The sequence below is a fragment of the Macaca mulatta genome, chromosome 1, assembly GCF_049350105.2.
Source record: "Macaca mulatta isolate MMU2019108-1 chromosome 1, T2T-MMU8v2.0, whole genome shotgun sequence".
Classification (NCBI taxonomy): Eukaryota; Metazoa; Chordata; class Mammalia; order Primates; family Cercopithecidae; genus Macaca; species Macaca mulatta.
Window position 1 is genome coordinate 4,520,857 of NC_133406.1, and position 25,141 is coordinate 4,545,997.

The following is a 25,141-nucleotide window of genomic DNA, read 5'->3' on the forward strand; positions in this document are numbered from 1 at the left end:
TATCATACCGATTGCGGCAGGCTTCATGGTTGTCAATTACCCAGTGAGCTCACTGCTTCTTTGGAGTATGTTATTTCGGCAGAATCTTAGAATATTTAGGTGCCTTTTGTAAGATATGGGGATATCATCCTCACCTATCATTTATACCTATCCCTAACTCCAGACCCCTGGATGTCCTTCAATGAAAAATCAGGAGGATAAGTTTTCTTTTAACTGATTTAATTACCAGTTTAATTCCTTATGATTTTTATTTTTTAACGTGATCTTTTTTCTTTTTTGAGACAAGGTCTCACTGTGTCACCCCGGCTGGAATGCAGAGGCGTGATCATGGCTCACTGCAACCTCAGCCACCGGGGCTCAAGTGATCCTCCCACCTCAGCTTCCTGAGTAGCTGGAACTACAGGCATGCACCACCGTGCCCAGCTATTTTTTTTTTTTTAATTTTTGTAGAGATGGGGTCTTACCATGTTGCCCAGACTGGTCTTGAACTCCTGGGCTCAAGTGATCCACCCGCCTCGGCCTCCAAAAGTATTAGGATTACAGGTGTGAGCACCGTGCCTGGCCCCCTTATGATTTTTATTTTTATTTTTATTTTTTTTATTTTATTTTATTTTTTTGAGACGGAGTCTCGCTCTGTCACCCAGGCTGGAGTACAGTGGCGCGATCTCGGCTCACTGCAAGCTCCGCCTCCCAGGTTCACGCCATTCTCCTGCCTCAGCCTCCCGAGTAGCTGGGACTACAGGCGCCCGCCACCACGCCCGGCTGATTTTTTGTATTTTTAGTAGAGACGGGGTTTCACCGTGTTAGCCAGGATGGTCTTGATCTCCTGACCTCGTGATCCGCCCGCCTCGGCCTCCCAAAGTGCTGGGATTACAGGCGTGAGCCACCGCGCCCGGCATGATTTTTAAATAGTAGAAAAGTACTCTTTATAATAGGCATATGATCTATAATGAATTAATTTGGTCCACAAATATTTAATGAGCACCTACAATGCATCAGATGCAGTGAACAAAACAAAATTTCCCTCATGGAGCTTACATTCTAGTAAGGGAGCTAGAAAATAAACAAGAGTTTGAAAGTAGGCCATGTAACGTGTCATAGTTATAAACGCTAATGAGATTAAATAAAATAGGGGAGGGAGGCTGGGCGTGGTGACTCAAGCCTGTAATCCCAGCACTTTGGGAGGCCCAGGCGGGTGGATCACTTGAGGTCAGAAGTTGAAACCAGCCTGGCCAACATGGCGAAACCCCATCTCTACTAAAAACACAAAAATTAGCCGGGGATGGTGGCACACGCCTGTAGTTCCAGCTACTCAGGAGGCTGAGGCAGGAGAATTGCTTGAAACCAGGAGGCAGAGCTTGCAGTGAGCTGAGATTGTGCCACTGCACTCCAGCGTAGCAGCCTAGGCAACAGAGAGAGACTCCGTCTCAAAAAAAAAAAAAAAAAAAAAAAAAGGAAAGAAAATAGAGAGGGACAAATATGGGCTATCATGAAAGTGAAGGTTAAGTTTTTCCGTATGGTGGCCAAGGAAGTCCTTATCAATGACCTGACTTTTCAGTAAAGACTGAGGAAGTAAGGGAGCTAGGTAGTCTTTAAAAAGACTCACTCTTGATGCTTTCACATGTTTAACAGATATTTAATAATCTGCAAACACATATTTACAGCAGTGAAAATTAAAATAGCGACACAGAACCAACAAAAGATCAAACAGAAATTAAGATGAAGCATTTTAAATATACCATGATACAATATAAAAATAGGATTTGGTTTACCCAAACAAATTTAAATCCAAAATGTTTCCATCAAGGCAATGTGTCTCTTACCTCAGGTCCCCAGACTTCTTCTAGGGGGAGGTGCTTGTTAAGTTCAATCATTGACTTCCATGTCTGTGCTTCATGTAAACAACCACTCTGTCAAAAGATTGCATATATATGTGGGTAGGTAGAAGTTTCCATATCAACTTATTCCTAAGTATTTAATGTTTTGTTGCTATTGAAAATTTTGTCTTTTTAAAACTTTTATTATTTAAATGTTGGCTGGTAAACAGAGGAATAATTGACAATTGATTTTTTGTATATCGATCTTGTGTTGAGAGAATTTTGTTTTGAGACAGTCTCACTCTGTTGCACAGGCTGCCGTGCAGAGAAGATCATAGCTCACTGCAGCCTCGAGCTCCTGGGCCCAAGTGATCCTCCTGCCTCAGCCTCTTGAGCACCTAGGACTACAGGTGTGTGCCAACATGCCTGGCTAACTTTTAGTTTTTTAATTTTTGTAGAGATGGAGCTTCGCTATGTTGCCATGGCTGGCCTCGAACTCCTGGCCTCAAGCCATCTTCCTGCCTCAGCCTCCTAAAGTGTTGGGATTACAGGCATGTGCTTGGCTGGGAGAATTTCTAAACTCACTTATTAATTCTAATTGTTTCACATGAACAGTTGTGTCATCTGTGAATATGACAGTTTTATGTTTTTCTTTCCCATTCTTATCCCTTTTATTTGTTTTTATTATTTTTTTCTTATTACAAAGATCTTCAGGAATAGTGTTGCATAGAAGTGGTGATAACACCAGAGGTCAGGAGTTTGAGACCAGCCTGGCCAACACAGTGAAACCCTATCTCTACTAAAAATATAATAATTAGCTGGGTGTGGTGGCGTGTGGCTGTAACCCCGGCTACTCGGGAGGCTGAGGCAGGAGAATCGCTTGAACCTGGGAGGCAGAGGTTGCAGTGAGCCAAGATTACGCCACTGCACTCCAGCCTGGGTGACAGAGTTAGACTCTGTCTCTAACGAAAAAAAAAAAAAAGAAGAAGTGGTGACAACGGCCACCCTTGTTTTGTTCCTAATTTCCAAGTGAAAGTTTTCAAATTTTTACCATTAAATACAATGTTTGCTAAAATTTTTTATATCTATATTTCAATAGGTGAAGGATGTTTCTATCTATTCATAATTTTCTAAGATTTATTTATTTATTTATTTGTTTAGAGACGGAATCTTGCTGTGTTGCCCAGGTTGGAGTGCAGTGGTATGATCTCAGCTGATAGCAACCTCCAGTTCCTGGGTTCAAATGATTCTCCTGCCTCAGCCTCCTGAGTAGCTAGGACTACAGGCGCATGCTACCACACTCGGCTAATTTTTGTATTTTTAGTAGAGACAGGGTTTCACCATGTTGGCCAGGCTGGTCTTGGAGTTGACCTCAAGTGATTGCCTGCCTCAGCCTCCCAAAGTGCTGTAATTTTTTTCTGAAAGTGATGAGCTCCAAGATAGGAATTGAGCGACTCAGATACAGGCATGGATAAAGCAGAAAGATGGGTGTTTCAAGTTGCCGTAACAGCAAGCAGAAATAATACTGGGAAAAATGAGATATAGATAGAGATACAGAGAAATTGATATTGGCAAGATGGTGCTGGAGAATTGAACTATGGAGCTCACGCTGGATAGGAAGGGAAGGGAAGAAACGAGAGAGAGAGAGAAGGAGAAAGTAGAGGGTTCAATACAGCAGATGGCCAGGTTGCGTGAGACAAAGTAGGAGACTGGAGTAGTGTGAATAACAATGAGAGAGCTAAAGGATTGGGGGTTGAGGTCAGAGAGTAAACTGTTTGAACTGAAATGCATTTTTTTTTTTTTTGAGGCAGGATCTTGCCCTGTCACCCAGGATGGAATGCAGTGGCATGATCACAGCTGACTGCAGCCTTGACCTCCTGGGCTCAAGTGATCCTCCCATCTCAACCTCCTGAGTAGCTGGGACTATAGGTGTGCACCACCACACCAGGCTAATTCAAAATTTGTGTGTGTGGGGAGAAGGGGTTCCACTATGTTGCCCAGGCTGGTCTCAAACTCCTAGGCTCAAGCGATCGTCCCGCTTCAACCTCCCAAAGTGCTGGGATTATAGGTGTGAGCCACCATGCCCCGTCCTTAAATGTAGTTTTAATGGGGGCTGCTATAGTTGCAGTGCGCTGAGATTGCACCACTGCACTCCAGCCTGGGCAACAGAGCGAGACTCTTAAAAAAACAAAAACAAAAACAAAAAACAAAAGAAAGAATTCTTGCAATACTCTGGGGAGTGGCAGGTGGAACTCAGTTCTCTTGGCTGCCATCTAGGTGGGTTATACTTCTGGATGATTAAGGTGTCTGGTAGATAAGAACATTACTTTGGAAAGAGCCATCCCTGGTTTTTTTTTTTCCGAGTGAAATCTATGGGGAATATTAGAAATCAGTGCTGGTAACTTCTAGGGAGGCCCCATCATGACAGGAGGTCCTCAGGGCAGAAAGGCCCACACAAGGAGGGGAAACGTGCTGACTGGGAGTGGTAAGAACACTCTGCTGTGACCTACAAAGTGAAAGGGCAGAATAAGGGAGATTCGCCCAGGAAGCCCAGAGCAACCCGTCATGGAGGGTGGAAGGAAATCAGCAGAGCGTAGGGACATTGAAGTCAAAGTCAGCGGGGTCAAATGATGCCGAGAAGCTGAGTGAGACGAAGCCCAGAGTGTCCATTTGACTTAGTGCAAAAGTGATAAATGTCCTAAAGCCAAAGGCAGACCCATAAATACTCAAACACTGAATATAGTTTGGAGAGAAAAGGAGACTCAGAGTTGCGTCATCCTACTATAAATGTTATTTTATTTTTTCTGACCCCTTTATGTCTGTCTTATGTGACGACAACTTCTTTTTTTCATAAATGAATTTGAGTAGTCATATAATTTAATCTAGAGGTGATTTTTTTCCTACCCACTGCTGCCTTATTCTATTTGCCTTAGATTGCTTATTTATAAATTTAAAACAGAAAGACATTGTCTAGTTGCATGCTAAATTCTGGTTAAATCCAAAGATGCCATACCTGTGCCATAGTATTATTAAAGCTATAGTCATCCCTGCCATGTATTTCCCACACTATGAAATTTGCTCCAACATCTTTAACGTAGCCATTATCATCAAATCTGAAAGAAACAACAAACAGATACTAGTTTAATATAAAATAGAGGGGTTAAGAGTTCCAACTTCTGAGTCAGAAGTGCTGAGGTTTAAATCCTGTCTTTATCACTTCATAAAGTGATAAAGTAACTCTGGGGGAGTTAAACTCTTGAAGTCTTGAATTTTTTTTTTCTGTAAAATAGTAACAGTATCTATTGTTTAGGTGTCTTTTGACAGCTGGATGAAATAAACAGATGTTCTTTCATTCACCTCTCAAAATAAAACCTGATAGTAACGAAGGAGAAATGTTTTACTTTCTGACCATTTGGAACTCTAAGTTCTCTTCACTGGACAGGGTCCATCTGTTGATCAGGTGAGGGCAGCTTAGGCACTGCTGTCATGGGTGTTAGCAGGGAGAAGGATGGCGGGATGTGATGGATGGAGAAAGGGCAGAGCAGGATGCCCTGGTGTCCTTTAGCTCATATATTCATTGGCCGCCTATTATCTACTAGACGTACTAGAGAATGAAACCACAGAATTATTGTGATGAGAACGGAGATGCTGCAGATCCCCGTAGGAGGAACCAGCTGGACGGTGTGGCTGAGTCTGGAAGGATCAGGGGTGTCGGTAAGTCGAGGTGGGACTGAGAAGCAGACGTAGCCTGTACGCTCCCTGGATCTATAGTCACACCTAGCCCATGCTCAGAGAATGGACGACAACTTCTACCAACAGCAGACACCAGCAAGGGGACTCAAAGATGGACTGGCTACCCCTGCTTTGATGCTGGGGCTGGAGACACAAGCCCCATTGGGCTTATTTACCTCAAACTCAGTGAGTGTTCAAAAGAGCTGTAGTGCTTCATATTAATATTTTTCTCCCTGCTACCATGTGAACACAGAGGCTTGAGCTCAGAGGTAAAAGTTCAGTTCTTGATAAAGTCGTGCCTTTGCACACCAGAACTTGTGACCATAAGAATGATTGCACGTTTTCCTTCTCCATCAGTTACTCCCATATTTCCGAATGAAATTGTGCCCCCTGCCCGTTGGGTAGAATTTCACTTAGGACCTTAGTGTCAGGCACTTGTTTCGAGGCTGCTGGCTCTGGGACTGTCGCCCCACCTTCTCCATCTGATAGAACTTCTTGCTGCACTCACTTCTCTGTGTCTATCATCCAAAATAACAGGTCCTTGACAGTGTCTCCTGATGCACTGCCCCATCTCTGCTTCACCTCGCAGTTGTATCTGGCTTTCTAGGTCTGCTAAACTTGCTACCACCCAACCCTTGTTATTAAAAGCATTTATAGTCCCATTCTCACAAACTGGGGACAAAAATTTTAAATGTCAAAAAGTGGTACCTGAGAATAGGTACCTTTCCATCCTATTTAGTTTTGAGAAGTCATAGAGAGATGAACTCAGAAGGTTAGTTCTCAAACAGCATGACTAGCTAGGGATTGGAGTATTGGTGTTTGGCGTCTTTTCTGATAGGGAAGAAGGCCACAGAGAATTCGAAAACTCTACTGAGAGCTCTGGAACCCTTTTGCAACAGACGAATACACACATGTGTAGGCATACGCGTAGTTTTGTATAGTTTCAGATATTTGGGTCAGGCTTTAGCTAAGCTCTAATTCTAGGAGCTTTGGAAAAAACAGAATGTTTGATTGCATTTTCCAAAAGTCATCAGACTATTGAATTATTACTATTTATAGGTAATTTAGAGATGGGGTCTTGCTCTGTTGCAGAGGCTGGATTGAGTGGCACAATCATAGCTCACTATAACCTCTAACTCTTGGGCTCAAAGGATCCTCCTAACTTTAGGACTACAGGTATGTGCCACCACACCCAGTACATTTTAAGATTTTTTGTAGAGATGGGGAGTCTCACTATGTTGTCCAGACTCATCTTCAATACCTGGCCTCAAACCATCCTCCCGCCTCTGCTTCCCAAAGCACTGGGATTACAGGTGTGAGCCACCACGCCTGGCCAGATTCTTAAATTATTAAGAACTAGTTGCAAGCCATAAGTTTTATTTGAAAAAAAAAAAAAAAAATCCTAATTGAACTGAGCCGGCATCTTTCGCAAGAGTAATACGCTGCAGTGCCATCTAGTGGCAATAAGTGTAAATTACATGACCCATAATTTCTGGATTTGTAAAGATCTTTCATAGTGATGTTTAATTTATATCATTGAAAATATCTGAAAAAATACTTGTCTATGTAAGCATGGCTTATTTTCATGAATGTTCTTTAATGTAGGGTATGATACTAATTAAGCCTCAGAAATGCAGAAATGTTACCAGTTGGCAACTCTTCCTTGCGATTTGTAACCTCCCCACGATGGCAGTTCCATTTTGGGAACTGGGAAAGAGACCTCTCCGTGGACCTGCAAACCTGTTAGACAAATCCTTGTGGCTATCCCATTGCACTAACCATGACTTTAATTTCCTGTATTCTGATGCCATAACTTCTGGGGCCGTGCTCTCTCTAGGGCGTCTGCGGAAGGTTAGCCAGTTCCTAGAGATAGCAAACAACTCTTCCAGGAGCCCCTGCCTGTGAAAGGGGTTCTTTACTAGTAGCCCTGGGCTACTATCCTCCTACCCTCATCACCCCAGAGGCAGACACCCCACAACCAGGGACGGTCCCTAGTCCCCAGAGCGCCACTGAAATTATTCAAAGTAGCCAATTTCAAACGTGCTTACCCTGCCTCTCCTATTCCTTCCCACAGAAACTGCAATGAGGCTCTGCCCACATTTTCCCCGCACTCCCTCTGCCTCCTGACTGACCCTGGCGTTTCCACGTGTGGCCCCGTGGGGTGTGCCTTGCCCCCAGTTTGCAGGGATCTGTATGTATAATACACTTCCTTCCTGATGGTCATCTCTGCGTCTGTATATCTTACCATACCTGACTAGAGCAAGTCCTCAGGACCCTTAAAACACCCACAGTATCTGTTCCTGAACTCCCTGCAGGGTAACAAAGAAATCCTGCCCCATTGTTTCCTCCAGGGTTGCTTCTGTGGCACTAAATTCTAGTTTGGGATTGGAGAGTAATAGACTCATCATCAAATGCTCGTAAGCGTGAGGCGAGCCCTGGGACTCTGAATCCAGCTGTGATGACTTCGGTTCCCAGCTGGATCACACTCCCAGGACTGGCTTCCTTCTTATGAGTGCTGGACAGTGAATCTATCGTCCTTTTATTGGTCAAACTCTGCCAAGCCTTGTACCTGAGCCATTCCCTATAACGATAAGGCATTTATTATAATCCAGAGGCCTAGACTATGGGCGAATTTCCCAGTGGCCACCCCTGCCGCTGATGCCGCTGATTCTCAAACTTAATTGATTCGAGTCTGCCAGAGTCTCCAAGTGAGCAGCTAAATTCACCTCTGATGAATACCTGATCGGATGCCCAGTTATCAACTATGTACACTATAATTCAATGGAACTGGGCGCGGGCCTTACTGATCTGTCCCTCTGTCGTTGGCCTCTAGTATTCAGTTCATTATCTTAGGAGAATTGGAAGCAAAAGGTTTGATCAAGTGATTCGTAGTAGCAAAGAGACAAATAAGTTATTTCCACAAACAAATGCTGCCACAAAAATCCCAAAGAGTGCCGTTCCAGTAGACTACTCTCCCGCCTCACCCTCTCCCATCCCCCACTTGTCCTGTCATCTGCCCCTTGACCTTGTAGAGATTTCCAGCTCCCCAATTCCTCTCTCCCTCCCACCCTTCCTTCCTTCCTCCCTCCCTGCTTTCTCGCTTTCTCTCTCCTTCTTCCCTTCCTCCCTTCCCTCCTTCCTTCTTCTTTCCTCCCTCCCTTTCTCCCTCCCTCCTTCCCTCCCTCCCTCCCTCCCTCCCTCCCTCCCTCCCTCCCTTCCTTCCTTCCTTCCTTCCTTCCTTCCTTCCTTCCTTCCTTCCATAGAATTTCACTCTGTTGCCCAGGCTAGAGTGCAGTGGTACAATCTTTGTGCACTGCAACCTCTGGGTTCAAGCGATTCTCCTGCTTCAGGCTCCCGAGTAGCTGGGATTACAGGCACCTACCACCAGCCCGGCTACTTTCTGTGTTTTTAGTAGAGACAGGGTTTCACCATGATGGCCAGGGAGGTTTCGAACTCCTGACCTCAAGTGATCCACCCGCCTTGGCCTCCCGAAGTGCTGGGATTACAGGCGGAGCCACCGCGCCCGGCCCTCCCTGCTTTCTCACACAGCATTTCTCTCCTACATTCTCTTCTTTCCCTACTCAGCCCATTCTCATGGCTAATCATCTGACCCCCAGTTATATTTATGCTAATTTTGCTGGTGAGAAATCTGTCAGTCTAGGTGACATTCCATTATAGGTAATCTGTCTTATTTGTATGACAGTGTATGTGATTTTCCCTTTTTCTTTGATGTTTTATGGCTTCATTCTGAGGTATCTGAGACTTCATGCCAATCCTCAACCTTATGATTTGGGCCTTAAATTCTGAAAAGTTTTCATATTTTCTTTCTTTTCATTGAATGTTGCTTCTCTTTTCAATGCATTTTCTGTAATTTCCCCTTCTGGAAAAAACTATTAAGCACATATTGAAATTTGTCACTCTGCTGAAATTGTTTCTTAGCCTCTTTCTTATTTATCTGTTTACCTATTTGTGTTGCATCCTGGTTAATTTCCACATCTCTCTTTTTTCAGTAATTCTCTCTTCACTTGTATCTAATCTGGTTTGTAATTGTGTCTAAAATTTTGAATTTAATGACTACATTTTCACGTCTAGAATTTCAAATTTTTAAAAATATGCCTTTCTTTTCATAGTCATATTATTTCATTATGGTTTCTACTTTATTTTTCCTCTTTATTCATTTTGAACACATTGTCTATATTGTTCAGATTGTTCTGTTATTTTTAAGCATTTGTTTTGTGTGCTCATTTTTCACTTATTTTATCTGCTGACTTGCCCTCATGAGGGTCCATTTCCTTAAATGTTTGTAAATTTAGATGATCAATTTTTTGATGGTGGTGACTTTTCCAGTAAGAATATTATGTCTCTGGATTTGCTTTTCCAATTACCTTTGTTTCAAGGGGTTTGCTTAGGGGTTTCAAGTCTACTTGATAATTTTTAGCTTCATTTTTCTTGTGGCACTTTCTGTGACTAAACTCTATTCCTATTAGGTATAAGTTCAGATCCACATCCATAGGAGGCCTGAGGTGGACATTTTGGTGGACATCTCCTATTCTTATAGGAGGTATGTTTTTGCCTACAAATTCATGTAGGTTACAATCTTCCTTGTGGCTGACCTGGGCATTAAGCAGAGTTTTCCAGTCAGTCTCTCTCTCTCTCTCTCTCTCTCTCTCTTTTTGGACTAGGTAGCTCTTAATATATCCTGAATTTACAAAATAGCCTCTTGGCCTCACTGGGGCTTGAAAACCCAGCTTCCAATTTCTAGTTCCAGCAACCTGGGCCAATACCCCTGGATCACACAGGCAGGCTGAAGAGCGCTGCTCCGACTTTCAGTTCTCTCTTCACTTCTGCAGAGTGCACCTTCTTTCTTTCAAGTTTCGTTATGTACAAAATATTTTTGTTATGTTTTCTCCAGGATGACGTGTCTATCACGGGTAGGGAGTGACTCACCTTAGCTCAGTCTGCTATATTACTATAATCAGAATGACTAATTTTTAACCTTCCTTTCTTTATCCTCAAACTGTAAACATGCTCATCTATCTTCCTCTTTAAAAAAAATCCAGGTTATATTTTGTGTTTTTCTCTATAGGTAAATTCCTGTCTCTTTTTTCTATTTTCCAGCCAAAAGCTGAAAAAGTGTAGACTACATTTTGCCTCTACTTGTAAACTTCTCGTTTATTTTGCAAATCCCCTGCAGTCTGGCTTCTGTTCTCCCCATTTCGTAGAAACTACTCTCCCTTGAGGAGCAGTAAGGAAGCCACTCGCTGCATCTGAGTGAGTGAGGTGAAGTTTAATCGGAGAAGGGTAACAGAGGCAGAACATCAAACAGAACCTTGGGAGTCACTGTAAGGGCTTGGGCTTGGCTTTTACTCCATGGTAAGGATTTTGAGCTTTGGAGCAATGTCCTTTGACTTTGTTTTCAAGGTTTTACTCTTGCTGCTATATGGAGGCAAGAGTGGAAAGAGAGAGAGCAACAAAAAGGCTGTTGTAATAATCCAGGTCAGTGATGATGGCTTGGGTCCGTGTAACAGCAGGCATTGACAAATAGATAGACCCAATGGGCTTTGCTAATGGATTTGATGTAGGGTATATGAGAGAGGGAGGAGTCAGGGAGATTCCAGTTTTGGCCAGATCAACAAGAAGGATGGAGTTGCTATCACTTAAAATGGGGAAGGCTACTGGAGGAGCAGGATTTGAGGGGAAGATTAGGAGTTCAGTTTTGGACAGGTTATGTTTGATGTATCTATTGATATCTAAGTGGAAAAGTGATATGTGTATTTAACATCTCAGTGGATGTGTGAGTCTGGGGTTCAGGAACTGTATCTGATTACATTTTATAGACCACCCTGCAGTTAGATTTGAGCCACGACAATAGGTTCTGGATAATGGGATGTGGCTGGAAACCACCTCTAGTTCTGAGCCTTTAAAACATCCCATACAATCCTCCAGCCTTTTTCCCAGACATGGCGGCAAGCTAGGAGAGACCGCGTCCGGATGATGTAGTTCTGCATATCAGATGATGACATGGAGAGTTAGGCACTGGGATTTTAGGGTTTATTTGTTACTGCAGCATAGCCTAAGCATACTTGACAGATACAAGGGGAGATGGTCAGGCTGTAGGTGCAGTATTGGGATATATCAATATATTGAGACATCCAGGCCCATGTGACTGGATGACGACATTCAAAGAGAAAGCTGAGATGGGGAAAAGAAAAGAAATCCCTGAGCCTTGGGGCATTCCAACACTAAGAGGCCAGGGAGAGAGAGAGCCAGGTGTCAAGCTTCTGAGCGGGAACGTTTGTAGTGCCTGCGAGCGACGAAAGAGAGAATTAAATATGGGTGATGTTGAAAAAAGCAAAAATATTTTTGTTTAGAAGTGTGTCCAGTATCACACCGTGGAAAAGGGAGGCAAGTACAAGACTGGGCCCAATCTCCATGGTCTCTGTAGGTGGAAGACAGGTGAGTGGCTGGATTCTCGTACACAGACACCAAGAAGAACAAAGGCATCATCTACGGAGAGGAGACATGGAAGGAGCAATTGGAGAATCCCAAGAAGGACATCCCTGGAACAAAAATGATCTCCACTGGTGTTAAAAAGAAGGCAGAAAGAATTGGTCACTGCCTTATTTACTCACAAACCAGAATTGTCTCATTATTTTATGTGTACTGTAGTGTAATTGATCTCATACACCAGAATTCAGGTCATGTATAACTGGCAGAATATTTTTGTGGGACAGCCCTGATAAGTAAGACTGGCTTCTGGTTAAATGAATATGATCAGTTTTTTTGAATTTTGACAGTAATTCGCACTCAGTAAATGCTATCCCTGTTTCTCCTTCTAAAGATATGATTGGACTTGATGAATAATGCTCAACTTTTCACAAAGGCGAGAATGCCATCCCCAAACCTATTGGAGACTGGCTTTTAATTTAGATGTGTATAACTAGTTATTTGAATATATTTTAATACTGGAAAAATCCTTGCCCTGTCTCAGAACCAAGCAAGACTCACCTGTGTTTTTGTTTGTTTGTTTGTTTTAAATTTGTGTTCATTTGCCTGTGAAAGGCAAGGGCTGAAGATAAGGTCGCAATGTTTATGTTTTTGGTCTTAACTCTGCCAGTCTAATTAGAATTTCCTGTATCTAAAATGCTGCCTTTTACTTATTGAAGGGCATTTTAATGGCTTATGTGTCATATCAAATAAAAACACTTCTCACACTTATAGATGACACTTGTCATCTTTTAAAAGTCAGTGTGATAAGAAATAGTAGCAAGTTACACTTTACTCTCAGACTCTTTACTAAGTCAGCCTTTTAACTTAGGATTGTCATTAAACAGCCATTCAAAAACTTAAAACTGTAGAATTCCTGTGTATGTGTGATTGGCAATGGCGCTTTGCCAACTTATTAGAAGGATTAAAGTAGAGGAGTTATATACACAATTATAAATTATAGGTGATCACAAGACTTAAGAAAATTAAAAACAAAATCTCAGATCATGAAAAAAAAGAAAAAGAAATCAGGGAGGAACTAAGTAATTAAGGGGGTGCTACCAGCAAGGAAGCAGGAAAACAGGAGAATGAGCTATCCCGGCAGCCAGATGAAGAAAATATTTCAAGTAGGAGTAAATGATTAACCATGTCAATTCTTGTTAATGAGATCAAGGAAGGTGGGACCTGAGCATTGACCATCGGTTTAGCTGAATGGAGGTCATGGATCATGTTGGCTGGCGGTGCCAATAGAGTGGTGAGCACAAAGGCCAGACTGACGGCGATTTGGGAGAGAATGGGAGAAGAGTTGGTGACAGTGACCATAGAAGCTGAAGGGCTAACAGAGTCAAGACAGGGTTTTTTGGTTTGTTTGTTTGTGATCGTGTTTGTTGATTTTGTTTTGCTTTGTTTTTTGGTGGGAGAAAGACCTGTATATTTCTAGGATGAGTCAGTAGAGAGGGAAAAGTTGATGATGGAGGAGAAGAAGGAGAATTTCAGGAGCAATGTTTTTGATTAGGAAAACCGGTGGGGATCTAGCTTACAAATGGAGGGACAGGCCTTAGACAGATACACAGACAGTTCATCCATAGTGACAGGAAGGCAGACAGAGTTCCTGGTACAGTTGCTTGAGGATGGACAGATATGGCGGTGGAAGTTTGTGGAGGATCCCTTCTAACTGGTGTCACCTTTGAGTCATTCATGTTCCTCATTCTCTTTCCCTTACCACTCACATCTATCAATTATCAAGCCCTGCCTATTATAATCACTCATTTTCTTTCTTTTTTTTTAAATTTTACTTTAGGTTCTGGGGTACATGTGCAGAACGTGCAGGTTTGTTACATAGGTACACATGTGCCGTGGTGGTTTGCTGCACCCATCAACCCGTCATCTAGGTTTTAAGCCCTGCATGCATTAGGTATTCGTCCTGATGCTCTCCCTACCCTTGCCCCCACCCCCCGACAGGCCCTGGTGTGTCTAATCACTAATTTTCTTATATACAGGATTCTTCTTCTTTGTCCTTGTTGCTATTTCAGTCATCTGTTTTTCTCCTCCTAGTGATGCAGGTGAACCCCAAACTTGGGGCTCAGCTTGGGAGGTTTTTGGCTTCACTCAGGAAAGAATTCAAGATTGAGCTGATGGTGAAAGAAAGAAGTTTATTAGAGAGAAGTGTACAGCAGAATGGCTGCTCTGTAGACGGAGCAGGGCTATCCCATAGGCAGAATAGCCCTCACTCATGGATAGCTGGCTAGCTATACTTATACCTATTCCTAAATATATGCTAAATAAGGGGAGGGCTATTCAAGAATTTTCTAGAAGGGGGGCAGGGACTTTCTGGAACCATATAAGAACACTTCTGAGTTATTGCCATGGCATTTGTACTGTCATGGTGCTGGTGGGAATGTCTTATGCAAATGCATTATAACTCTAAGTGCTAGCTGGTTTTGGCCAGTTTCTTGGCTACATCCTGTTTTGATCAGCAGGGTTGTGAGAACAAGTCCTGCTGATCTCCTACCTCACCAGGACTACCAATACAGTGACTAGCGGGTCTCCCTACTCAGATTTGTTTCTCTGAAATTCATCTTCTACGCCTCTCCCAGAAAGAACTAGCTAAAGCAAATATTTGATCATGCCATTCCACCGTAAGACTTGATAGAAGGCCTTCCACGGTCTGGAATCCACCTAGCTAGCTTCCCGGCCTCTTCTCCTGAGACTTCGTGACTAATTTTTGCCTCAACGACATCACACCGTTTGAACTATACATTTTCTTCCTCCAACTATCTGTTTTACTTGAAAGACTGACCCAGCAGAATTCAACATTACTCTCCTCACTTCTCTCCTTCCCTCTTCTGCCTCTAGCAAAACATTCATTATCCTTAAGACTCAGTGACTCAGCTCAAATGCGAGTCTTCTGGAACATTTCCCCGAGCCCCGCTCTCTTTACAGCTGGGTTGGAATCTTTTGCGTTTCAATCCTAACCACCCACACTGTTCCATTCTATCATTACACTCAGCGTATCTGTGCATATGTTTCTCTGCTCTATCAGACTCTTCTGCTTTTCAGGGTGGAAATCCTGTCACTTATCTTTCCATTTCCAGGGTCTAGCACAGTTCTTGGTGCAAAGTAGGTTTTTAGCAATGATGAACGGAAGTGTGCACTTCTCTGAGAGAGAAGATTAAGATTTTTTAACCTTGGGGGGTTAAGCATTACATAAACGAACAAACACAAAAACACAAACACACTAGGCCTCTGGTAGGGAAAGCAGTGCTTTGGGTGCCCAGGAAAAGCAGTGGCATGATTAGGTGTCTAGAAGAAGATCAAAACTAAGAAAGCAAGCAGATTAGCCGGAGAGCACGGAGAGCATGGAGAGCTCTGACAGATGGACTGCTGGAGTATGATTTAAGATGCAAAGGGCACATGGTAGCATCTTAGAAGTGCCACGGGCAAGGGGTAGGGGCCAGACCATGCTGGCAGAGGCCTGCAGGATCCCAGTGCGAAAAGTTCTGGTAACAAAACTAAGTTGGAGCGTCTTATTGATTACTTCTGTACCTACCCATCCTGAGAGATCTCAGAAGCTGTCTGCAGCCTAAGAGGTCCCCAAAAGCTGAAAGCCTTGACCAAGAACATTTTGTTGGTGTTGTAGACATAGGAATTTTACTGCCAGCAATCTATCCTAACAGCATACCTGGACTAGTGACCAAACATGTACATGAACGGATATTCACTATTATTTATTTACAATAGCAAAAAATTTAGAAATGTGAGTCGTTTACCTCATATTTTTCTATATTTTAAATTTTGTAACAAGCTGTATAACTTCCATAATAATAAACCAAAAATATAAGAATAAAGTCAGAGAGGAAAGCAAACAAATACTAAATCACTTGGAAAAGTCTTCCTAATAGCATTTCATTCATATTTTTATTATGAAATATTATTTGTTTTTGTTTTTCGAGCCAAGGTCTCACTCTGTTGCCCAGGCTGGAGTGCAGTGGTGCGGTCTTGGCTCACTGCATCCTCTGCCTGCTGGGCTCAAGTGATCTTCCCCTCTCAGCTTCCTGAGTAGCTGGGACCACAGGCACACACCACCATGCCTGGCTAATTATTTTAATTTTTGTAACCACAGGGTCTTGCTATGTTGCCTATGTTGATCTCGATCTCCTGGGCTCAGGCCATCCTCCTGCTTCAGCCTCCTAAAGCACTGGGATTACAGGTGTGAGCCACCGTGCCTGGCTGAAATATTGTTTATAAGAATTGAGTTACGGATGGTCAGTGCAATGGCTCACACCTGCAATCCCAGCACTTTCGGAGGGTGAGGAGGGTGGATCACGAGGTCAGGAGATCGAGACCATCCTGGCTAACACGGTGAAACCCTGTCTCTACTAAAAATACAAAAAATTAGCCAGGCATGGTGGCGGGTGCCTGTAGTCCCAGCTCCTCAGGAGGCTGAGGCAGGAGAATGGCGTGAACCCAAGAGGTGGAGCTTGCAGTGAGCCGAGATCACACCACTGCACTCCAGCCTGGGCAACAGAGCGAGACTCCATCTCAAAAAAAAAAAAAAATAGAGTTAGGGATAATATTTTTGAAATGACCTCAATGTACTTGTTGGCAATCTAGTTTCTTTTCTTATAAGTTTTCACTTATTATTGGCTTGTGGAAAGAGAAGTTATATCACCTGGGGAAGGTAGTTCCTACCAAACAGGCAGGGGTGCTGGTAGGAGCCTGGGGAGAGATTCAGAGGGGGTAAAGCAAGGGCTTCCCTGAGTCGGCAGGCTCTCAGCTCTCTTACCCATTGAAATTTCAGCTGCCAAATGGTAACGTCCCTCAACATGCAGGGACCATCACAGCCCAGCTTTGTATAACTTGTACTGAAAACTAAGTCTCACATATATTGAGTAGAGTCAGAAATACGTGTTGTTAGATGCATGATCGATTAATCTTGTTTTCATACTCTGAGTTTGAAACTGTCAATATAAGTTAAAAATGTTGATGAGAATATACTTACAATTGAATCACAGGTTGAAACTTTTCTGTGAAGTCAAGCCTCAGAGGGCAGCCATATTTTTTCCCAATATACCTTACTTTCTAGAAAAGGAAAAATACTTGAGTGATTTTATATATTTGGTCCATTGACAAAATTTTATAGTTTTCTTACCAAGTTTTTAGATGGTTGATGCCTCAGATATGACCTGTAAAAAAGACATTCCTCATTATTTATTTCTTGTTCCTCTTTTCAGACTTAAAAACTAAACCCGTGACTTTGTTTAGGTAAGGAGGTATCACAAAGGTCAAACAGATAAATATAATTATGAAACACTGAGCACTCACTATGTTTCAGGCACTTTCTACACATATTTACATACATATTAACACGCTCTTACAACAGCTAAGGTGTGAATTACTGTCCTCTCTTTGTAGATCTGGTACTATTCTCAGAAACTGTGTGAAACTCATTCAAGGCTACAGACCTTGCTTTACTACTGAGCAGGATGTGTGACAATAAAGCCCATGTTCGTTGGGCTGTTCCAATGCAGTTCTCTCCAGAATATTAACAGATGAAAGAAGAGGATACTTCAGAATCAGTAACAATAGATGTGTATTTTAAAACTTCAGATATTTCCTAATTTAGATTTCTCACTAGAGTGGAATGCTTCATGTTCATGAACTCAAGGACTTACTCCTTCAAAATCACCTCCCCCACATTCCCTGTCTTCTCAGTCCTCATACTTGAATCACTGTTACCAGCCACATGTTCTATATATGTTACCACGTGGCAGGAAACAGACTCAGGAAACTCCCATCACAGTGACACAGTCTATTTCATATTCTTGCCTTTCAGGCGCAGCTGCCACCTAGACACTAAAAGGTGGTGTCCTCATCAACTATTAAACATTTTCTTCTCATCCTTGTATTTTACCAACGGCTTTCACTAAGCATTGCAACCTGGAGCATCTCGGCTGGGCCACTCTCCACCCTACCTTAATGAATGAAATCACTTAAAGAATATGCCTACTGGCTAAACATTCTTTCATTTATTTTAATTAATAAATTATTATTTTAAATAATAAATTTCTAATTAGAATTAGAAAATTTCACAACTTTTCAAAGATGCTTGTAAATATTTCAGACGCTGTGGACTTCTATATTTTGACAGTCTAATAAATATTTAACATTTTAAAAATGAAGATCTTTATCTGCCAAAGGTAAAAGTCAAATTTTGTTTAGTTATATGTTTAATACAGCACATTATTAAAAATAAATATGCATACAATTAAATATAAAATCTAGAAAAAAGTTCAGTTAGTATTTGATGTCAGGACTTTCCGAGTAAATATATTACTTCTAACTAGCTGAACTACAGTCATGTAGAATTTGAGCCACCATGCCCGGCTAGTGTTTTGTATTTTTAGTAGAAATGGGGTTTCACCATGTTGGCCAGGCTGGTCTTGAACTCTTGACCTCAGGTGATCCATCTGCCTCGACCTCCCAAAGTGCTGAGATTACAGGTGTGAGCCACTGCACCCGGCTTCAGTCATGTAGAATTTGAGAATAAGGATGTAGGCAAAAAAAATTCTTGTATGTCTTCCTTAAATTACAGGGAGCAATATGAGATTTGAGACTACATATATGTAAATGAGGTTTGCTTTGTTTATCCAATTAAATTGAAGGGGGAGACTGACTCTCTTGTATGTTTCAGGAAAGTTAATTATACCATCTACACATTTTGCTTAATGCTAAAACTGACTGCACAGTGTCAAGCCAAACACATGGATGCTAATAATAATCCACTGAATAAGTACTGATTGTAAAGTATTGGTACTACGTTAATATAAAACTCAGTGCTTATGTTAAAAAAATTTCTTACTTTTCAATCACGTATGAAAAATCATGGTGATGACATTCTTTTTTACTAAATCTACAAAAAACAAAACATAATGAAGTTGTAATATTTGCACACATTTAATCATTTAACTCATTGATTCTCAAACTGGAGAGTGTCACAGAATCATCATTTACTGAATTAGAATCTCTGGTTAGTGTGTGGCCTTAGCATTTCTGTTTTTAAAACATCAGTTTCATAAATGTTTCAGGAGATACCAGAATTTGAAATCTACTGATTTATCTCTTATATTTGATACATGTTTATTAAAAATTTATAGCAAATGCAGGGCTTGGGGAGAGGTTGCTGAAAAGATGGACAATTTCAATTAGATAAAAGGATAAGTTCCAAAGAGATCTATTGTACAACATGGTGACTTTAGTTCATGATATATTGTATTCTTGAAAAATGCAAAGAGAGTAGATGTGAAGTGTTCCCTCACCGCCAAAATGATAACTATGTGAGGTAATACATATGTTAACTAGCTAGATTCAGTCACTCCACAATGTATTTTAAAACATCATGTGGTACCTGCTAAAAACATATAATTTTATCTGTCAATTCAGAACAAAAACCCCAAACTCCCCAACGCAGAAAGAAACAAGAGTTGGCAAGGAAGCAGAGAAATTGGGACCCATATATATTGCTGGTGATAATGTAAAACAGTGCAGCTGCTATGGAAAACAGCTTGGAGGTTCCTTAACAAGTTGAACATAGGATTACCATACAACCTAGCAATTCCACTCCCAGGTACATACCCACGATAATTCAAAACGGGTGTTCAAACGAACACTTGTACACAAATATTCATAGCTGCACTATTCACAAAAGCCAGAAGGTAGAAACATCCCAAATATCCATGAACTGCTGGATGGATAAACAAAATGTGGTATATCCATTCAATGGAATATTACTCAGCCATAAAAGGGAAGGAAGGACTAATACATGCCTGTTGAACCTCAAAAACACACTAAGTGAATGTAGCTGGACACAAAAGGTCGTATATTGTAGGATTCCATTTATATGAAATATTCAGAGCAGCAAATCCCTAGAGATTATGGTTTTGAGACAGCAGATTATGGTTGCCAGGGGCTGGGGGAAACAGAGAATGGTAAGTGACTGCTAACTGGGTAAAGAGTTTCCTTTTGGGGTAACAAAAATATTGTAGAACTAGATAGTGGTGCTAGCTGTACAACATTGTGAAGGTACTTAATTCCACTGAATTGTATACTTTAGAATGGTAAATTTATATTATGTGAATTTCATCACACTTTTTAAAAAACTGCCATGGTAAAACACACACATGCACACACAAATAAAAATAAAAACTCATAGAAAATCTATCAAAATGAAAACAAATTTCTTTGGACTGTTTTAGTAGACGTAAACTTTTTTTAAACACAAGATTTCTAGTTGCTACTATTGTGCAGGTAAGGAGTTATTTTACGGATTAACATAATTTCGAGTTAGGGTTCGTAAGACAGAAGGCTATAATGGTCGTTGTAATTATAGGAGTTTTTAGTTGGGTAAATTATTCATCTGACCATTTTAGCTGGCTGCTTCCAGTGGAACTTAGAAAGAACCCTCGTCACCACCATTTTTAGATAGATATTGGAAGTCTAGACCATCCTTCACCCTGAACCCAAATTGGACCCCAAGATTTGACAACTCTCCTTCAGTGACAAGTCTCCTGGCTCTCCAGAAGTATTTTGGACCCCATGCTATTCCAGGTCTCCCGTGGTGACTGTAAAAACCATAGGCCCACTGCAACCTGAGCCCAGGATATTAGAGCTTTTAGGGTTCCAGGGAAGTGGGTCATTGACTAAGAGGCCCAGAGTAAGGTCCTAAAATCCGTGTTTTCAAAACATGTTCTCCAAGTGATTTTGATGAGTAACTGAGCTTGATAATTATTATTTGGACCCTTCTAGAAACAGACTGCTTCAAGCTGCTTTCCATCTCACTTTAGAAGGAAATCAGGCCTGAGAAGGAATTCTGAATGCAGTGGTACTGGGAATTGATTTTGGTAACATGTTTACACCAGTTATTCTCAAACGTTAGTGCCCCTTGTAATCTCCTGGAAATTTTGTTAAAATGCAGATTTTGATTCAGCAGGTGTGGGATGAGACCTGAGAATCTGCATTTCTAACAAGTTCTCAGGTGATGCCAGTGTTGGTCCACAGGCCATGCTCTAAGGAGCAAAGATGTAAATCATCCCTGAAATAGGATGATACCGGCTGTATGAATCAGCTAGCCTTTTTGCATTTCCTGGGAAAGGAATTACAGGTGCAAAGATGTTAGGGAATGCAAATTTAGGAAATGATGAATGAGATGCAAATACTTATCAATCCAGCAACTGATTATTACAACTCAGTAATAATTAAAAGATTATTAGAATGACAGAGGAGCAGACACTTGTTTTGGATGTGAGCAAGTAATTTCATAAATACTCAGATAAGAGTCAATGTTCTCCTACTCTCACTCCTAACTGAAGGAAAGGAATCTCAATAAATTTCTGTCTCTGTTATACATGTAGCCTCAGCTAAACAGATTTGTGTATGCTGCCTTTGATTTTCTCCCATGTAGAAGAAAGAGCGCCATGGTGAATGGAAGGCACGGCGTCCAATGTGCTTCATCGTGAACCATAGTAGGACTGACACAGTTCACACGTTGGGATTCTCTGGGGCATCACTGAGGTTCTGCTAGGCTTGTTCTAAGAAATTTCCCATAGAAAATGGTGCAGAAACTGAGGCTTCTCTGATATGGGTGTAAGCAGTTCTCTGATGGAAATGAAATTATAACTGGTTTGAGAAGGATGGAAAACAGGTGTTTCTCCCTCCTATGTTTCTGGGAATGAGCCGTAGACTGAAGAGTTGAGACAGGCAACTGTGAAGGATAGAAACTGGCTTACCAAAAGGGAAGGTGGAGAAAAAACGCTGGTAATAGAGAAAGAGGATGATTCTTTTTATTTTTAGTATGATTCACATGTAGTATTTGGCAAAAGTTTAAACCAATTGAATCTAGGCATGAATGTCAATTCAGTTTTGGATCTCATTGTGAATGTGTCAGTCATTAGGCTATTATTACTACGATTATCATTTAGTTTATCATTTGTTTTAAAACTTAAAGAGTAACAAGTCAAATGGAAATATACTTACCCTTTAACTGCAATGAATTTTTTATCATCACAGCCAACAGCTATCTGGAACACCTAAAATGAAGTAACTTAGGTAGTGAGTTCAGCAGTTCTGATTCGTATGATCTAAAATATTACGACAGCTAAAACCAATTACATTTTAGATTTAAAATAGTAACTTTAAAATCTGGGGTTCTCTTATACTACTGCTCTGCACGGTTTTCTTCCTCTTTCCTTGATCATTTTTTTTTCTCTGCTTCCTTTTGTCTTTACTGCTCATGAGGCCCAAAGGTTGGGTCTCTCCTTTCTTACGTTTGTATCTCAGGGAACTGATCCAAATTCATCTTTTTTTTTGAGATGGAGTCTTGTTCTGTCGCCCAGGCTGCAGTGCAGTGGTGCGGTCTTGGCTCAGTGAAACCTCTGCCTCCCGAGTTCAAGCAATTTTCCTGCTTCAGCCTCCCAAGTAGCTGGGATTACAGGCATGCACCACCACACCCAGCTAATTCTGTATTTTTATTAGAGACAGGGTTTCACCATGTTGGTCAGGTTGGTCTCAAATTCCTGACCTCAGGTAATCCACCCGTTTCTGCCTCCCAAAGTGCTGGGATTACAGGTGGGAGCCACCATGCCCGGCCCAAACTCATCTTTTACCTGCTTCTCTACAACCATGACTATCAACTCCCTACTTCCAGTATGTACCTCTGACTCAGCTGGCAGGTTTCTATAATCCGTCCAGCTACTAATCTAACTTTCTGTTTTCACTTTTGTAGACCAGTAATTTCTCAGGGTACTAAGCATCACGTGAAGCAGCATCTCACAATCGTTATTCCTTCTTTAAGCAGCAATAACTCTATTCAAAGGAGCGCTGGCCACAGGCTGATTAATGAGTAAACCACTGTCCTCGTTTTATGGATATTTAATCGAAACATTACTCATAATTGCTTTTTTAAAGAAATGCACATACGTGCTTTGTTTGAAAACAAATGACCTGTGGATCCTATAGCTTTGTTAACAGAGCCCACGCTTCTCTGTAAGTCAACTTTGGGATACAGTGGAGAAAGGCAAGTACAAAATCAAACAATGGCATCTTATAGACAGGCTGTGCCATGATGCCTTGTTTCATGGGCTGGAAATGCCCAAGAAGGGCATTTGATATGGAAAGGCTCACTCTCAACCAAATAAAATCCCACTAGAATCTGATGCAATATATATTGCATCTACTCCCAAATGTACCTCTGCTGTTAGTAGCAATTTTTACCTTCTCTTTTTAACAGATTCAATACTTTTGCAGTAAGAACAGGGTAGAATGAATATTACACACAAAAATTAAAATAGAATTTCATGGAACTTTGCTAAGAAGACAGGTTATATCTGGTAGCTGGAATGCATTATATCTAAAGATGAGACTATTAGCTTCATTAAAGCTCAGTTATTAGGAAAATGAACTGCTGCAAAATATCTTACCCTGCTTGTAATGCTTAGATACATGTTGCTTAAAAATAATATACGGGTTCCATGGAACTAAAATACAATTAATTACTATACAGACATTAAAGGAAGGCTAACAGAGATAGTGAGAGTTAAAGTGAATGAACGCTTCATTGATAAGACCTGTCAATTTTCCTGGCAGAGAGTCATGGCTTCTTGTAACCAGCGTCCTGGTTCTCCTTCCACTGGGATACCTACTTCCATTTCCGCCCGGCTCCAGGACCCCTGCCCTTCCAGCAGGCTGTCTCAGTAGGGTCTACACACTTGTGTTCTGCCTTATGCATGTCCTCGGATAGTGCACATTTCCACAAAGCAAATCTGGAAAAACTCTAATACTTCCTACCCTATAAGAAGGACGTGGTGGTCAGGAGGGTGGGGATAGAAGAATGATGTCCAGCCAAGTTTGGTGGCCTTAAAGAGTTGACCCTGCTCAATCAAGACCTTTCAGTCTTCATTTCAAAGGCATGTTCCACAGTGGGGAGTTCATGGATTTTATTTCCTGGACCACTTGATTTCATGCACAGGGCCTGATTTGTTCTCCCAACCACTCTACCTGCAGTCCTCACCACCCACCATCATGAAATCGTTGCTTTCCTGATCAGAATCATTGGCCTGCCCTTTATCTTTACTAAATTATCTATATAAGAGCTGACAAAGGTTCTCAAATCTATCATAGTCAGGACCCACCATCGCTTGATGATCTCATTTGCAATATTTCTTCTCTTCTTTGTCCTAGCTGAAAAAAATCACCCCAAGCCTCAGGATCAACAACCATGGCTAGGATTAAAAATGTGAGTTAACCTGTAGGTGGATATTGAAAAGGAGTTGCAGGTATAGTGTGGGGAGCATGAATGATCCTGTTTTCTAGAGTACCCACTGCTGCAGGGCGGACATATGCCCCAGAACTGCACACCTAATTAGAGAGATTCTGACATATAGCCTAAATGACAACATTGCTCCTCAGTGCAGAGACGGAGCCGGACAGCTCCTGCCTTAACCAAGAGTCGGACACAGCATATTTCTTGTAACCAGACAGATTAAGTGACCTGAGACAGGGATTCTAAAGGCCCTCAACACAAATGCTGTTAGATAATGCACTGGACAAAGTTGCAGTCATCCCTCCCTGGGAAAATTCGTCTCAGAAGGATTTACTAAGACCCTCTGGGGGCTGGCCTACATTGCTGCATTTCCAGTTCTTGGTGCATGGTTAAAAAATGAGATGCAGCCTTGTTGGAGCTCCCAGTTCTATTTGCTGCTCTGCTGCAGGCTCTGAACACTAAATGACAAAGACAACAGGCTCCTATTCAAATAGCGCAGTCCATGTCCATTGGGTCTAGCAGGTTTAGCAAGGGCCTAACTTCACTCAGTGGGATAAGTCTGTAGGCCATGGTTCTGTGTATACACAGAGCTGGGCCCTGTGTCTCTACACTACTTATCTGGGAGGCTGATGGCTTGCTAAGCCATGAGTATGGGAGCACAGGGAAGGGGCTTTAGGGTTGAAGGCATACTGCGCAGTTGTGTACACGTTTTGATTTCCTTGACTGCTTAGAGGACCTGCCTCCACAAGGCCATATTTTTCTGTTGCCTGAAAGGGCTACTGCATCTTTC

The 25,141-nt window shown here is 41.7% G+C and overlaps 1 protein-coding gene across 1 annotated transcript in view; it reads right to left on the minus strand.

The window, feature by feature from the left end:
• Positions 1–25,141, minus strand: part of CATSPERE (catsper channel auxiliary subunit epsilon) — a 175,359-nt gene that overhangs the window by 29,892 nt on the left and 120,326 nt on the right. Inside the window, exons 14-19 of the mRNA XM_001089826.5 lie at positions 22,068–22,120; positions 18,898–18,948; positions 17,188–17,221; positions 17,038–17,117; positions 4,831–4,930; positions 1,824–1,910 (exon numbers count right to left, since the gene is read on the minus strand). Of these exons, the coding sequence (XP_001089826.2) occupies positions 1,824–1,910; positions 4,831–4,930; positions 17,038–17,117; positions 17,188–17,221; positions 18,898–18,948; positions 22,068–22,120 (405 nt within the window). The remainder of the gene's footprint in view (positions 1–1,823; positions 1,911–4,830; positions 4,931–17,037; positions 17,118–17,187; positions 17,222–18,897; positions 18,949–22,067; positions 22,121–25,141) is intronic.